This window comes from Argentina silus (assembly GCF_951799395.1).
Source record: "Argentina silus genome assembly, chromosome: X".
Classification (NCBI taxonomy): domain Eukaryota; kingdom Metazoa; phylum Chordata; class Actinopteri; order Argentiniformes; family Argentinidae; genus Argentina; species Argentina silus.
Genome location: NC_139653.1, coordinates 41,829,247 through 41,845,928, shown reverse-complemented (window position 1 = coordinate 41,845,928; position 16,682 = coordinate 41,829,247). Strand labels below are relative to the sequence as shown.

Sequence of the window (16,682 nt, the reverse complement as noted above, 5' to 3'; positions counted from 1 at the left end):
TGTGTGTGTGTGTGTGTGTGTGTGTGTGTGTGTGTGTGTGTGTGTGTGTGTGTGTGTGTGTGTGCGTGCGTGTGTGTGTGTGTGTGTGTGCGTGCGTGTGTGTGTGCGTGTGTGTGTGCGTACTTGCATACCTGTACATGTATGTGTGCTCATTTGTATACCGGTACTTGTGGTGTGTGTGTATTTCAGTACTGCAGATATGGGCTGGTGCTGCTGGCTCTCTTGATTCTGCTTACTGCAGCATTACGCAGTAACAGTACCAGTGAGTGATGTTTATGGGCTCTGCAGTAAGTTGGGGTGGGAAGCCTGGGCCAGAGCAAGACCACCAGACCACCCTGCTGGTAGCTAGCATGGGAACACAGCCCTACTGGAACTGTGGGAGCAGCAGCTAGCTCACATGAACCAGTACACGTATCCCCACAGACCTGGGTCAAACACATAGGCCTGTACTGTACGTACATTATGTCAACGTGGGCTTGATTGAGCTTTTACGTTTTAAATTGTGGTAATATTGCATTGATTCCGTTGTACCAGACAAGCAAACTAAGTAAAGTGCAACTAAAATATTTGTAGGAGCCATATGATTAAAATGATTTGACATAACTATGCTTCGGAAATATTTAATTGTCTATTTTTAATTGAACATTTTAATTGATTTTTTTTCTTCTTTTTTTTATATTAAGAATCTAAAACAAAAATGCTTGTGAATGTTGAGAACCTGGACATTCCGTTTATTTTGACCTAGGTTCTAGCAAGAGCATATCTGATAGTAGTAGTTATCCTATGAGAATAGCACCAGCTATGCTAACAGTTTACCTGTGCAAACATGACTGGATATGCAACAGTTAGCCTTTGTGAACGCCACTGTCTTTGCTGTGAAATGTACGCTCCAGCTTGGTCCGTGTTCAAGCACTGCAGTGCGTAGCCCTGGTTGCCTCCTGTGTTTCCCTATCGAAGAAAGTACCTGGCATGTGAAGATGTTGATATTTACTTTAGCATACTTCTCTGTGTTGCTGTGAGAGGTATGTGGGATAGTTTCTCCGCACTATTGTGCTTCTAGGATGGAGGAAATGACTCCTATACACAGCTCTGTTCCTAGAACAATAACAGCCTTGGTTTGTGTTATTGTGTTCACCATGCAGACAGAAAGACAGACAGACAGACAAACGGTAACTTACAAAGACAGTGTGTTGTAAACAAGAAACCCCTCCCAGGAGAGAGAGCACGAGAGAGAGAGAACCTGGTCTAAACAGGAAGGATGAGAGCTGCATGGCTTCACTGCTTTTCACTGTCCTGGCGCCTCGCTGGTGGAACGAGCTTCCCACTGCTGTCATGACTGCAGAGTCACTACCTATCTTCCGCCGTAGATTGAAGACCCATCTCTTCAGGCTACATCTTCATCCCCACTACCCCCATGTACAAGTTTCTCTACTGTAAATAAAAAAATAAAATAAAATAAAAAAGTAATTCTTCCTTCTTCTAGCATTGTGACTGCCAATAGCCCCTGGTCCTAGCATAGATCACTTTTTCTTATGATGACTGATGGATAGATGATTCACTTACTTAGACAAATGTACTTGCTGTAAGTCGCTATGGATAAAGGCGTCTGCTAAATGCCAATTAAATGTCTACATGCTGTTCTACAGGGGAGGGGGGACTTCATGTTCTAGATGGAGGTGGGAGTAATAGAGAGTGACAGATAAAGATAGAACATGCAAAGCTTCACGTTCTAGAGAAAGGGGAGGGAGGGAGGGAGGGAGGGAAGGAGAGTGAACATGCAACGCCTCATGTTCTAGAGAGAGGAAGAGGGGGTGCTCACGTTCTAGAGAGAGGAAGAGGGGGTGCTCACGTTCTACACTGTTGGGTCCACAGATGGACACTTTGCCTCAGTGTCTCTTAATACAGTACATTGTTCTGCTCCTCTCAAGTTTCAGTACTCGCCAACAGAAGTGTGTGTGTGTGTGTGTGTGTGTGTGTGTGTGTGTGTGTGTGTGTGTGTGTGTGTGTGTGTGTGGATTATACAGCATTTATTATTGCCTAAGACATACAGCACCAAATCATCTCCCATTGTGAGACTGTTTGGGGTCAATTGAACCCCACTCCTGTCTCTCTGTGATCCTCAACCTCACCCCTGGTCTCTCCCTGGTTCTCTCTCCAGATGAGCGTGAGGCTGTGCAGAAGAAGACCTTTGTTAAGTGGGTCAACTCCCACCTGTCCCGAGTCTCCTGCAGAATCATTGACCTATACATGGACCTGAGGGATGGACGCATGCTCATCAAGCTACTGGAGGTGCTCTCTGGAGAGAGACTGGTATGTATGGGACATGCATGTATGCGTGCACACACACACACACACACACACACACACGCATACGCACGCACATACACACTTGCGTACATGCACACACGCATACACACGCATGCACATATACACACACACACACACACACACACACACACTCACACATGCACACACACACACACACACACAGCCGAAGTTGTTTTTTAGAATTATCTCGCTCCAATGTGTTTTGTTTATGATGTACCGGTATCTCACACCACCCATTTCTCACTCTCTGATCTGTCACATATGTAGCTGTGTTCCATGTAATCAGATACCTCATTGAGTCAACATTATAAAACAAGACACACCTTCTCACTGCTCTTTCTACTGCTGGGAAAGTGAATATGCTTTTCACATGATCAGGTACTACATCTTTATATAGACACACACACACATATCACTTGCAGTTGGATGCTAGAGGCTAGGGTACCTCAGGAGATCATCTCTGTCCTGAAGTAACCCAGTCACAGATCTATGAAGTGTAACGATGTCAGAACAAACTGAAACAGATTAGCTGCTGTGCCTCTGACCAATTACTGCAGCAGGATTGCCACTAACAAAGAGGTTTAGCAAAGCTTTAGCATAGCTAATGGTTTTGATGAACAATGTCCCAATTTAGCACTGTCACACCCCTCATACACACACACACACACACGCACACACACGCACACACACACACACACCAGTTGAAAGGCAGTGTCTTGATAGATTCGTCCAGACAGCTCTGGAATCAAACTGCAATTAAACCAGATTACTGGCCGTACCACTTTCACCCCCACCTCCTTTCACCCCCCGCCTTGTGACTTCCAGTGGTTTGTGCCAAACCCTGGCCTTTCCATTGACGGAATTCTCGGGGCCGCGCTGTGAGAAAGATATGACCAAGGCTTCAACTCAGCCTAGTGAATGCCTTCTACTGTAAACCCTTCAAAACATGTCAAAATATCAACTTTTCAGATTTGAGTTTCTGTTCTGGCTGCTTTGAGGAAGTGAGGGGGAAAGAAAAAAAACAACAACAGCAGCAGAAAAGGAACAGATTGAAAATCTGCCATGCTATGATGGAGTGGAGGGAAGGGAAAAGGACAGAGTTATCAAAGAGATCTGTTGAAAGGAACAGTTGGTGGCCAATATGGAGTGACTGGCTACACAATGGAGTCTTCTAGAATGACCCCAACTGAAACTAGACTGTTTTCAGCATAAGATACTTTTATTTTATTTAGTTGGCGACATCAGTGTGTATGATTGGCAGTCTTTCTAGCGTGCTTGAAAGACCAGGATGTCATACTACTGTACCTTCACTGAAAATGTGATCTTTATATAATATATGGTATTTAGCAGACGCTTTTATCCAAAGCGACTTACAATACAGTGAGTGCATACATTTTAAGTATACACTGTATGGTCCTAGCAGGAATCAAACACACAACGTTAGCTTTAACTGAGCCACACACAACCGCAGGATCTAGGACATGGCATGTTAAGTACATACTCATGAAGTGTGCAACTATTTCGTGTTTAGTATCCTATTCCAAGCATGGCCGTAGAACACGAGCCAGCCGGCCGTCATCTCTGAATGGCTACAGGAAACAGAGGAATGGAGTGTTAAAGTTCAAATCATCACAGAACACTACACACACCAGATGGATCTCTCTCTCTCTCTCTCTCTCTCTTTCTCTCTCTCTCTCTGGTGTTTTTTGTTAGTCAGAGAGTGATGGGATCCAGTGTTATTCTCCAGCTGTCCCAATAAAGCCATGGGTACTTCCTAGGTTGTTTCGGGGTCGCAACCCCAGGATGGTAAAGCTGGTAATTTGATGACCCAGTGATGGGATGGACCCAGTGCATCAGCGCTCTCAATTCCTTTCTGTGTCACTCACAAATTATCACACACACACACACACACACTGAAATGCCTATGAATACCCTGACATCGACAGCCATACGAACATGCATAAGGATCTTGCCTTTACACATAGTGTAATAGCAGAGACTCACATACAGTGAGAAATTAAATGATACATCTGCATGCCTGAGGTATGCCAGCAGTTAGTTAAGTAGGTCATTAAAACAGATGGAGTACTGCCAAGTCAGATGACTCAATGGAAAACAGTTGTGATTATCATTAGAATGTCAGTTATGTAAAGAGAGTGTAATTACACTGGTGTGTCAATCACATGACATAGCTAACATCCCTCATCTCTGTTTCCCTTTTCTCTCTCTCTCTCTCTCTGTGTGTGTGTGTGTGTGTGTGTGTGTGTGTGTGTGTGTGTGTGTGTGTGTGTGTGTGTGTGTGTGTGTGTGTGTGTGTGTGTGTGTGTGTGTGTGTGTGTGTGTGTGTGCGTGTGTGTGCGTGCGTGTGCGTGTGTGTGCGTCCAGCCCAAGCCCACTAAGGGGCGTATGCGTATCCACTGTCTGGAGAACGTAGACAAGGCCCTCCAGTTCCTGAAGGAGCAGCGTGTCCATCTGGAGAACATGGGCTCACACGACATCGTTGATGGCAACCACCGCCTCACCCTGGGTCTCATCTGGACCATCATCCTCCGCTTCCAGGTCAGCTAACCTCCACTTCCTGCCTATGCTTAGTCATCAGATGACCATGCTACGAACGACACATGGGAATCTGTGTTGGTAGTTACTAGGTGACCATGCTACAAAGAACACATGGGTATATGTGTTGGTATTCACTAGGTGGCCATGCTACAAAGGACATCGGGGTTTATGTGTTGGATATTCAGTAGATGTCCATTTTACAAATACAAATACAATATTGTCAGATGTCTTTGAGCAATTATTCAAGCTGTTTGTCCTTAAACGAGGACTAGGGGTAACGCTAAGTTAACGGTGAGGGTTAAGATTTGGGTTAGTGATTAGAATAGTATTTATCTGTATGAAGGGCCATATTTACATCCTTTGCACCATGGCCAGAGAGGTACAGACCTCTGTGTCTATGACGTAGTACCAATGGGATGATTATGGACTGGCTGAGGGCGGACAGAGTACAGTTGGAGCGATGGGGCGGGAAAAGGGATTTAATATTATAAGCCCCGTGTGGATTAAAAATGATTTTTAGCCCACTTACACTAAATCCACAGATGCAAGAATAGAGTGAAATCTAGATGGTTAGGGATGGCCAGTAAAAGTATCAAATGCGTGTGTATACAGTGCCGTAGGGCGTTTGTGCGAGGTTTCATCTGTGTGTGGAGAAAGTGGTGAGAGGGGTGTTTTATATGTGTCCCCCTCAATGCAGGTGAGTGTCATGTCTGTGTGTGTGTGTGTGTGTGTGTGTGTGTGTGTGTGTGTCTTTTGTGGGCGTGTGTATGTTTGTGTGTTTGTGTGTGTGTGTGTGTCTTTTGCGGGCTGTATGTTAGAGCTGTCTGTGTAATCATTTGGTCATTGGGGTCTCTGTGTAACAGATCCAGGACATCAGCGTTGAGACGGAGGACAACAAGGAGAAGAAGTCTGCTAAAGACGCTCTGCTGCTCTGGTGTCAGATGAAGACCGCAGGGTGAGTGTCAAGCCTATTTGTAGTGTCAGCATTGGGAAACAAAAGGCATAAAATAAATGAATGATATACGTGTCTCTCAATTCGTTTAACTCATTTGGCCTTTGGCGTGAGCAAAGTTAGCATTTTAGTACAGAAAGAAAGTTCAACTTTAAAGGGGCAATCTGGGATTCAAACGATACCAAAGCGTTCCCCCCCTGCCACTTTATTTGGTTCTTATTTGGAGCTATGGACGCAAGACTGACCATCTATGAGATCACAATGATAGTTTCAACCATGTTCTGAAGCTATACAGTGTTTGTTTACAATTACAATTGAGTAAAACAAGCTTATAGTTTGGGTGCTGATGGGGTAAGACAGTTGAACTAAGTTTAGGCATTTATAAGTTTCGTTCTTCAAGAATCAATGGCTAAATATGAATAATTTCATATTATTCAAGTCCAATAATTGACAGAGGTAGAGGCCAGATAAGTATTACTGGGGGAAAAAAGACTTCCCATTCCTGTATTGAGTTTGTCTGCAATCCTTTTTTTCAGTAATGTTTTTTATCTGGCCTCTGTCATGTCATCATGTTCTCCCATCTTAATGTTTGAGGTCTGTGGCTCTTTCAAATGCGGCCTCATGGTGGCACATCTACAATGTTTCATTATTCTCTGGCTGCTCACTTTGGAGCAATCACCTGATCTAGTACGCACTATCCACTTTTTAATGATGGATACAAACCTTTTAGAGAGATTAATGTTCATTAAACGGATGGAGTCTCTCCAACTTGTGTAACTTGGAAGGGTAACGAGTGCTTTGTACTAATTTTGGTTTGCCCATTGCCAAGGGTTCACATACTTATTCACACAGGATGATTTGGTTATTCATGTTTAAATATTTATATATTTCTTTTTATAATTTGTTTCACTTTGAATGCGTGGAGTAGAATCTCAGTTTAAACAAAATCCAAATGAAATGATTTCAATATCAGGCTCCAGCATAACAAAATGTGGAAATTCACATACTTTTTCTTGGCACTATATGGTGCCAGAGAGCAATTTATTTATTTTATTTATCCTTTATTTAAATCATTGAGAACACGTTCTCTTTTACAATAACAACCTGACAAAGAAGTGGCAGGGAAAGCAAAGCAAACAACCGAAGTTTACATAACGAACAAACAGTTCTTAAAACTCGTAAACAGCAGACACATGGATAGGGGGTTATCAAACATTGTGTCTATCCCTGAGTAGAGAGAGTTAAACTACACCAACACTGAAACGGGAGCGTGCCGTCATCGTTCCGTTAACACATTTTTCCGGGTGCTGCACCAAGAGCGAAATGAGAGGCGTTGCCACGAACGCTGATATGAAGACAACACTAGGCTGTATGTCATAAAGGGAAGCTTTCTGAAAATAATTTCGGCTACACTCATAACGGGACGCTATATTCTTGAAACCTCAACAACTAATCTGCAATTTCAATTATTTGAAGTAGTCTATACCTGCATGACATTAACAATTGCATCAACACTGTTTTTCTTTTTTTAATACAAGCTTAACATGCAGTATCAGAACCAGAATCAGAAGAGTACTGAACCTTTCAATGCGTGCAGGGTGATTTTTTTCATTTTTCCTACTTAGTTTTAGGATGATTGAGATTATTTGTGGATTTATATTTGATATTCTGTGCATATTTCTCTGCGCCTTTATATGATCAACATTCTCACAATGACATCATTATCATACGATCTACATCATGACAGTCAGCAGTGTGTTATTCACAACTTAATAGGCTTTTAACTGGAGCTATCTCTGTGGATGCCTCATATAAGGTTTCTAATTTCTCACCATTATGACCTGAGGTTACTGTAGAAGATCTAGAGGGTACAGGCCTAGTTGTTGTCAACTGTAGCAAACAAAAATATCAAATTCATATATACTTTGTATTCTTTAATTACGTATCAGTGAACATTAAGCAACCCATTTGACCTGTGTACACTCCATTCTCCCCACATCTGATAATGGTACAGTACATCTAATAATGGAACACAGTTGATTAAGTGTGACACTTAATCATCAACATTTCTAAATGCAACTATCGAATAAAATATGTATGAACGCTAAGAGCTTACATACAAGTTGTATAAAGAGTCACTGGATACACTGTGGCCTCGTTTGTGCTGAAGTTTATTTAAATGTTATTATTAAACACTGCTCTGTCGCCTTCCAGAATCGAAAATCACTGGCAGAACCTTCCTTAAGTGATCGATGCACCTGTTGCAGGCCGCCCTTGTCAGCTTCTCTTCCCAAAATGTACTACGGTCATCTTTATTCTTTCACCTCCCCACCACTCGTTCATTGTGTGCCAGACAAGCTTGATGGGGTTGAAGTTAGGAGACCTGTATGTGAAAGAACATTTCATGTCAATTGATCTCAACACGTTGTTTTTAAATTGCTCAGTGCATTAAACAGCAGAAAAATACCAAGGGTTGTGTCATTAACTTACCATGCTGGTGTCTTGACCTGAAATCTTCTCTGATGTGAAACCCAACGATTCCTCCAACGTATTCCTCAAAGTAAATTTGATCCACGATACCTGAAAGATGACACCGAGTTAGATGCAGTCATAAATAAATAACCAAATCACCTTCCATATTATTTATTAAAGCTTAAAAGAACAGCTTGGAGCTGACTGACCAGCTTGGATGTGGGTCTTATCAAAAATCTGCAATGAGCTTGGTCCCTGGTGAGATATGCCACCCCAGACGTGCAGTTTGAGGGGATTTGGCCTTGGTTTGGGAGACCGTCTACCCCTCTTATGCCAGCATGCCTAGGAGAAGCACTCCATGGCCCTACGATCTATTAGGCTGTGAACTGTTTCTCTTCGCCGCTTATAATGACCCATTGAAACTCATGTCAAAACTATTGTCACAAACGCATAACAATGCAGCAGTGGTAATGGGTGAGGGAGAGGAACAGTGTTAATGGGTGAGGGAGAGAGGAACAGTGGTAATGGGTGAGGGAGAGAGGAACAGTGGTAATGGGTGAGGGAGAGAGGAACAGTGGTAATGGATGAGGGAGAGAGGAACAGTGGTAATGGGTGAGGGAGAGAGGAACAGTGGTAATGGGTGAGGGAGAGAGGAACAGTGGTAATGGGTGAGGGAGAGAGGAACAGTGGTAATGGGTGAGGGAGAGAGGAACAGTGGTAATGGGTGAGGGAGAGGAACAGTGGTAATGGGTGAGGGAGAGGAACAGTGTTAATGGGTGAGGGAGAGAGGAACAGTGGTAATGATGAATGGGTTGTTGGTGCATGCCAATCTTTTTGAAGACTGTTTCATTTAATAGGCCTCAATCTTTGTTCATTTAAACTTAAGGTTATAGGTTACCAATATTTAAACCTAAACAGGTATGTAGGAAGGGGGAGTGCCCCCTGTCTGGTATATTTTTTTAATAGAATAAAGAATTGATTCCTAAGTTTGTCTTAGCTTCTTTTAAATAACCCGAACTGAACCCTGAACAGAACCGAACTCGAACAGACTTATTAACAACAAGACCCGAAACCTGATGGGTCAGGTTCTAGCCCTAACCCAATTAGACTGTAGTGATTTTGAAAAAATAGGCTTTTTACAGCATTTCTCTGACTTCTCCAGGTATCCCAATGTGAACATCCACAACTTCACGACTAGCTGGAGAGACGGCATGGCCTTCAACGCCCTCATCCACAAACACAGGTACTGTTATTGCACCTTTATAACATGTTATTAATAACCCTCATCCACAAACAGGTACTGTTATTGCACATTTATAACACAATTATAAACCATTTGTAATGTGACTTATTACACCTTTATTACACAGTTATAAAACATGTATAACACAACCCTGGTCCACAAGCTTTTAGAGTACACATCTCAAAGTTATTACGTATTGTAGCAACCTTGCAGGAAACGTATGGCTCAGATACAGTTATAACACTTGACATAATACAGCTCTCATCCATGAACACAGATACTGTACATGCCTCAAACACTAACACATGTATTATACATTTATAACATAACCCTCTTGTCATGTGTTTTATGTAGTGCATATAAGTTTGTATCTTATACAGTCTCTCTCTCTCTCTGTGTGTGTGTGTCTTTAGACCCGACCTGATTGACTTTGACAAGCTGAAGAAGTCCAATGCCCACCACAACTTGCAGAATGCCTTCAATGTGGCAGAGCAGCACCTGGGGGTCACCAAGTTACTGGACGCTGAGGGTTGGTGTCTCCACACACACACACACACACACACACACACACACACACACACTGAGGTACAAAGCTCAGACAGGGTAACAGTGAGGTCCACACAAATCAGCACGTTCGCTGCTGGAGGTGTGAATGTTTCAGAGTGATAGCTGACTTAGTTTAACTTAGATTAGTTTATTACTCTGATAGTGGAGCTCAGCAGGCTGCCTCAGGAGCAGAGAGGCGAAACAAAGAACCCAGGCGTGAGAAAGCTCTCTAGTATTGTTCTGTAGGAACATACAGCACCAGCTCCCCCTCCCACTCCTCTCTCTCTCTCTCTCTCTCTCTCCCTCCCTCCCACCCTCCCCTGTCCCCGTCAGGCTGTCTCTAAACACAGCTCCACAATCTACAGTATTTCCCCATCCAATAAATTCTATTATTCTCTGCGGAAACCAGCCCGCAGCCTGTGTTGATGCCTGTAGACTGGAAAATGCAAAGAGTCAAAGCTGTTTGTGTCTGTATTGGATTCTTATTGGTGTGTGTGTGTGCATGCGCATGTGTGTTCATTCATCCATGTGTGTTCATCCGTATGTATGTGTGTGTGTCCACCCTATAGATATCAGCGTAGACCACCCAGATGAGAAGTCCATCATCACCTATGTTGTGACCTACTACCACTACTTCTCAAAGATGAAGGCTCTGAAGGTGGAGGGCAAACGCATTGGCAAGGTGAGGGGTTATTTCCCTGTGTTTACACACACACACACACACACCATTGTAACAAGAGGCAGGCTCCTCTCCCTCCTGGCTGTAGTCAATCTGTGATGTACTCAAACCATCATATGTATAGGTACATACAGAATATCTCAAACTCTTAACTGTAGTCAGTAAGTAATGTCCATCCTCTCCCCCTGGTTCCCAGGTCCTGGAAAATGCCATCGAGACAGAGAAGATGATTGAGAAGTACGAGTCTCTGGCGTCAGACCTGCTGGAGTGGATCGAACAGACCATCATCATCCTCAACAACCGCAAATTCGCCAACTCACTGGTGGGGGTCCAGCAACAGCTACAGGCCTTTAACACCTACCGTACTGTGGAGAAACCACCCAAGTGAGTGTACACACACACGCACACACACACACACACACACACACACACACACACACACACACACACACACAAAGCAATGTGGGTAAGCTCCTCAAGTGAGTGACACACACACAAACTATCCACCACCATACCCCCCAACTACCCTCCACTGCAGTGTCTATCCCAGATGCTCCATACCAGCAGCTTGACTGGTCTTTTACTGTTTTAACAGCAGTGTTTCCCAGAATTGACTCATTGAGGTTTCAACATTAAACAAAGTCACAGCGAATCTAGTTGAATGTTGCCTGTTACTCATATAGAACTATCAGAACTATCAGACTCCACCTGTTCTGCGTACTATAACTCCGTAATTCACTTGATTCTGAGAAATGGTTCAAACTGGTTTCAGCCTGATGAATATGACTCTACAACAATAAGGAAACAATGACCCCCACTAGTGTGTGTGTGTGTGTGTGTGTGTGTGTGAATAACAAGATAACACAGATGCAAAAATATGTCTCAGTTTGTGGCCTTGGATCAGTGCAAGAGAAGAAAGGTTCTCATTGTTTTACTGATACCAAACCTGGGTCAAACCCATAACTGTCAAACACTTGATATGCGCTTGATTTAGTTTGCCTGGTACAAGGGAACCAATTGAATAGTCCCAACAGTGTAAACTCCATGCTAAGTCAAGCATACCTCAAAACTCTACTCTAAAAGTACCTGATTTGCCATAATTGTGTACTTTGACTCTGATCTGGCCAATGCATGTAGCCGCATGGGTTAATATTGAAGTCAAAATGGGTAGGTAGCAATATTAGCCTACCTCTAGTGTCTATTTCCACTGAGGTGGAATAACAACACACACACACACACACACACACACACACACACACACACACATACCTGTCTCTGCCAGGTTCACATCAGTATACTAACATGGACGTTCTTTTGTCTCTCTCCCAGGTTCACAGAGAAAGGTAACCTGGAGGTGCTCCTCTTCACCATCCAGAGTAAGATGAGGGCTAACAACCAGAAGGTCTACATGCCCCGTGAGGGGAAACTCATCTCTGACATCAATAAGGTAACATGAGCATTGCGATAGTAGTACAGTAGCTAACTTCTTAGCCTTATGACTGTGTGTTTACAAGAGAGTGTGTGTGCGTGTGCGTGTGTGTGTTTCAGACCTGGGAGCGCCTGGAGAAGGCGGAGCATGAGCGTGAGCTGGCCCTGAGGACGGAGCTGATTCGCCAGGAGAAACTGGAGCAGCTGGCTCGCCGCTTCGACCGCAAGGCTGCCATGAGAGAAACCTGGCTGAGTGAGAACCAACGGCTGGTCTCACAGGTAACACACACACACACACACACACACTGATTAACCCCACACACACATTCTGTACACACACCCATCCATATTGCAGAAGTAATTTCCCCCACACCCACATCTGATAGATAGTCCACTGTAGAGGCTGTTAGCACATCCTTGTGGTTATACAGAGTAATAAAACACTCATTCTATTTTATTCTCCTCTCCCCTCCCTCCCTCCCTCCCTCCCTCCCTCCCTCCCTCCCTCCCTCCTTCTTCCCCTTCCTCCCTCTACCAGGACAACTTTGGGTTCGACCTGCAAGCGGTGGAGGCAGCCACTAAGAAGCATGAGGCCATCGAGACAGACATCTCCGCGTACGAGGAGCGTGTGCAGGCCGTGGTCTCTGTGGCGAGTGACCTGGAGACGGAGAATTACCACGACATCAAACGTGTCACGGCGAGGAAGGACAACGTGATCCGTCTGTGGGAGTATCTGCTGGAGCTGCTGAAGGCCCGACGACAGAGGCTGGAGATGAACCTGGGGCTACAGAGGGTCTTCCAGGAGATGCTCTACATCATGGACTGGATGGACGAAATGAAGGTGAGAGAGAGAAATTAACCTGACTTGGGTTCAGAGTTTTTCCTGACAAGGCTCTCCATGGACTACATGAGTGTGACCTCTGACCTAACTTATCTCGTTGCCATGCCTACAGATGCTGCTGCTGTCCCAGGACTATGGGAAACATCTGTTAGGAGTTGAGGACCTGCTACAGAAACATGCTCTGGTAGAGGCTGACATCGCCATCCAGGCCGACCGTGTCAAAGGTGTCAACAACAACGCCCAGAAGTTTGCCATTGATGCTGAAGGTGCGTTACAATACAGTAACTGTACATCGGGGGAGACTGCTAGGGGTAGAAATCACAGTAGCCTCCCCTGCTGTACAAATGGTGGTGTTTATGGTCAGTTTAGAGTGGAGGGTAATTGGTTATGGTGTCAGTGTGTATCAGATTTGATGTATTGTTTTGTTGATGTGCTCCCACCCCCCAGGTTACAAGGCGTGTGACCCCCAGGTGATCCGTGACCGCGTGGCCCACATGGAGTTCTGCTATCAGGAGCTGAGTCAGCTTGCGGCAGAGCGCCGCGCTCGTCTGGAGGAGTCACGCCGTCTCTGGAAGTTCTTCTGGGAGATGGCGGAGGAGGAAGGATGGATCAGAGAGAAGGAGCAGATCCTCTCCTCTGAGGATTGTGGGAAGGATCTGACGGGTGCTGCGCGTCTGCTGAGCCAGCATCGTGCTTTCGAGGACGAGATGATTGGCCGTGCCGGGCACCTGCAGCAGACCGTCCGGCAAGGGGAGGAGCTGGTCGCTGCCGACCACTTCGGCGCCGACAAGATCCGCGAGCGCATCGCCGACATCCAGGAGCAGTGGGCCACGCTGGAGCGCCTCTCGGCCGTCCGCAAGATGCGTCTGGAGGAAGCGTGCAACCTGCACCAGTTCCAGGCGGACACCAACGACATAGACGCCTGGATGCTAGATGTCCTCCGCATTGTGTCCAGCGCTGACGTGGGTCATGATGAGTTCTCCACCCAGGCCCTGGTGAAGAAACACAAGGACGTGGCTGAAGAGATCGCCAGCTACCGCCCAGCCATCGACGCGCTCCACGAGCAAGCCCGGACGCTCCCCGAGGAGCAGTCAGGCTCAGAGGAGGTGCAGGGGCGCCTGGCGGGCATCGAGGAGCGCTATAAAGAAGTGGTAGAGCTGACGAGACTGAGGAAGCAGGCATTGCAGGACGCACTGGCGCTCTATAAGATGTTTAGCGAGGCGGACGCCTGCGAGGTTTGGATCGATGAGAAGGAGCAGTGGCTCAACAGCATGGAGATCCCTGAGAAACTAGAGGATCTGGAGGTCGTGCAGCACAGGTGAGACACCTGGCCAGACCATAATAATTCACTCCTGAGCCATATGTAGAAAACACTATAATACCTTGTATACCTGCAAGTGAGAGACACGTACTGTTATCATTTTCATTCACAAAATCCAATCCAATACACTTTGCAGGAGAAATAGATAAAAATAAAAGGAGATTTAAAATAAATAAAAAAATAGATCAAAATAAAAGGAGATGAGATAAACAATGAGCTGAAAACAACAGGAGTTTGCTCAAGTGCATACATATATGGAACCAGTCTAGAAAATAAAGTAGGCATGTTCGATGTTTTTTTTTTATACAACTTTCAATGTTGTTGCCATTTGGTTTTCAAGAAAACACATTTTCTTTAGACAGACACAAGACATACTGCAGTAAATGAAACACAAGGAAAGATTTGTGAAAACATTTCCCTTCCTGTTAGTAACTCTGTTTGCTACAGCTTGTGTTAGATGTGTTGTCAGTGGTTTGGAATCTAGCACAGTGGAGGAGTGTGAAATAAACACATTTAACCCAGCATAATGTTAGGGCTAGTCTAAGCTATGGGAACCAGACTTATAATTTAGAAATGAGCCCACAATGTTCTGAAAGCCAGTAATTCTGTTAAAGCTAAAGTAAAGCTGCCTCTTCTCAGTAGGACATTAAGTGTTCTAGACTGCGGTTGAATACTTTGTTTACTTCACTGTGTGCTTCTGGTCTTAGATGATCTGTCTCTCTCACCACATATTTATATATATATATACTCACACACTTACACACGCACACACACACACACACACACACACACATTGTTTACCCACAAAGCATCACATGGAATTATTTCCAGACTCCTGTTAAAATCATATTCTTCTCATCTGTGGATTGGCAACTGTAACATGAAACATTACAACTCAGTAGAAAACCAACCTTATTACCAGAGTTTACATGAAGTTGTCATAGTTTCCACATGTTTATGAACAACTTTATGAACAACCTCTCTCCCTCTCCTCTCTACTCTCACCATCCTCCCCTCTACCCCCTCTCCTCTCTACTCCCCTTCTTATCTTCCTCTCTTCCCCTCAACCCCCACCTCTTCTCTACCTCTCTCCCCCTCCATCTCTCCCACAGGTTTGAGAGTCTGGAGCCTGAGATGAACAACCAAGCCTCCCGTGTTGCTGTAGTGAACCAGATTGCCAGGCAACTAATCCACAGTGGTAACCCCAGTGAGAAGGAGATCAAAGCCCAACAGGATAAACTCAACACCAGGTAAAACCCTAAACACACACACACACACACACACAGTTAACCCCCAGATACTAACTCAAAACTAGGTTGAATATAACCCTTTCATCTCTAGACTAATACTTACTACCACATAAATCCTATCTCATAGCCAGCACTTAAAACAATCACTGAGACCTAGGAGAGATCTACTGTTAAGGTACACCTATATCAGTTGTATGACTGAGTGCCCTCTTCCTTCTCTCTCCAGATGGAGCCAGTTCAGAGACCTGGTGGACCTGAAGAAAGACTCCCTGAACTCGGCCCTGGGTGTCCAGAACTACCACCTGGAGTGCAATGAGACCAAGTCGTGGATCCGTGAGAAGACCAAGGTGATCGAGTCCACCCAGGAGCTGGGCAACGACCTGGCGGGCGTCATGGCCCTGCAGCGTAAACTCACAGGCATGGAGCGAGACCTCGCCGCCATTGAGGACAAGCTTACAGACCTGGACAAGGAGGCAGAACGGCTGGCAGCGGAGCACCCGGACCAGGCCCAGGGCATCATGGGCCGCCTGGCAGAGATCCGTGGCGTGTGGGACGAGATGAAGGGAACGCTGAAGAACAGGGAGGAGTCTCTGGGCGAAGCCAGCAAGCTGCAGCAGTTCCTCAGAGAGCTGGATGACTTCCAGTCTTGGCTGTCGCGCACACAGACCGCCATCGCCTCCGAGGACATGCCCAACACACTGGCCGAGGCTGAGAAGCTCCTGGCGCAACATGAGAACATCAAGAACGAGATTCGTAACTACGAGGAAGACTACCAGAAGATGAGGGACATGGGGGAGATGGTGACCCAGGGACAGACGGACGCCCAGTACATGTTCCTCAGACAGAGGCTGCAAGCCCTGGATACAGGCTGGAATGAGCTCCACAAGATGTGGGAGAACCGCCAGAACCTTCTGTCTCAGTCCCACGCTCATCAGCTGTTCCTGAGGGACACCAAGCAGGCTGAGGCCTTCCTCAACAACCAGGTAAACACTACAATACCAATAATACCTAGCCTAGCCCTACTCCTAACCTTGCAAGTGATATGTATGCATTTAAGCAATTT

At 45.3% G+C, this 16,682-nt stretch overlaps 1 protein-coding gene across 2 annotated transcripts in view; it reads left to right on the top strand.

Annotated features, from left to right (window-relative positions):
* The window catches only part of sptbn1 (spectrin, beta, non-erythrocytic 1), an 85,349-nt gene that overhangs the window by 46,185 nt on the left and 22,482 nt on the right, over window positions 1–16,682 (top strand). For both annotated transcript variants that reach the window (XM_083695352.1, XM_083695351.1), the window contains 14 exons: window positions 2,159–2,310; window positions 4,714–4,887; window positions 5,751–5,842; window positions 9,474–9,554; window positions 9,968–10,083; window positions 10,670–10,782; window positions 10,976–11,163; window positions 12,109–12,226; window positions 12,328–12,486; window positions 12,746–13,048; window positions 13,161–13,314; window positions 13,496–14,366; window positions 15,482–15,619; window positions 15,846–16,602. In XM_083695352.1, coding sequence (XP_083551478.1) covers window positions 2,159–2,310; window positions 4,714–4,887; window positions 5,751–5,842; window positions 9,474–9,554; window positions 9,968–10,083; window positions 10,670–10,782; window positions 10,976–11,163; window positions 12,109–12,226; window positions 12,328–12,486; window positions 12,746–13,048; window positions 13,161–13,314; window positions 13,496–14,366; window positions 15,482–15,619; window positions 15,846–16,602 — 3,416 coding nt within the window. The remainder of the gene's footprint in view (window positions 1–2,158; window positions 2,311–4,713; window positions 4,888–5,750; window positions 5,843–9,473; window positions 9,555–9,967; window positions 10,084–10,669; window positions 10,783–10,975; window positions 11,164–12,108; window positions 12,227–12,327; window positions 12,487–12,745; window positions 13,049–13,160; window positions 13,315–13,495; window positions 14,367–15,481; window positions 15,620–15,845; window positions 16,603–16,682) is intronic.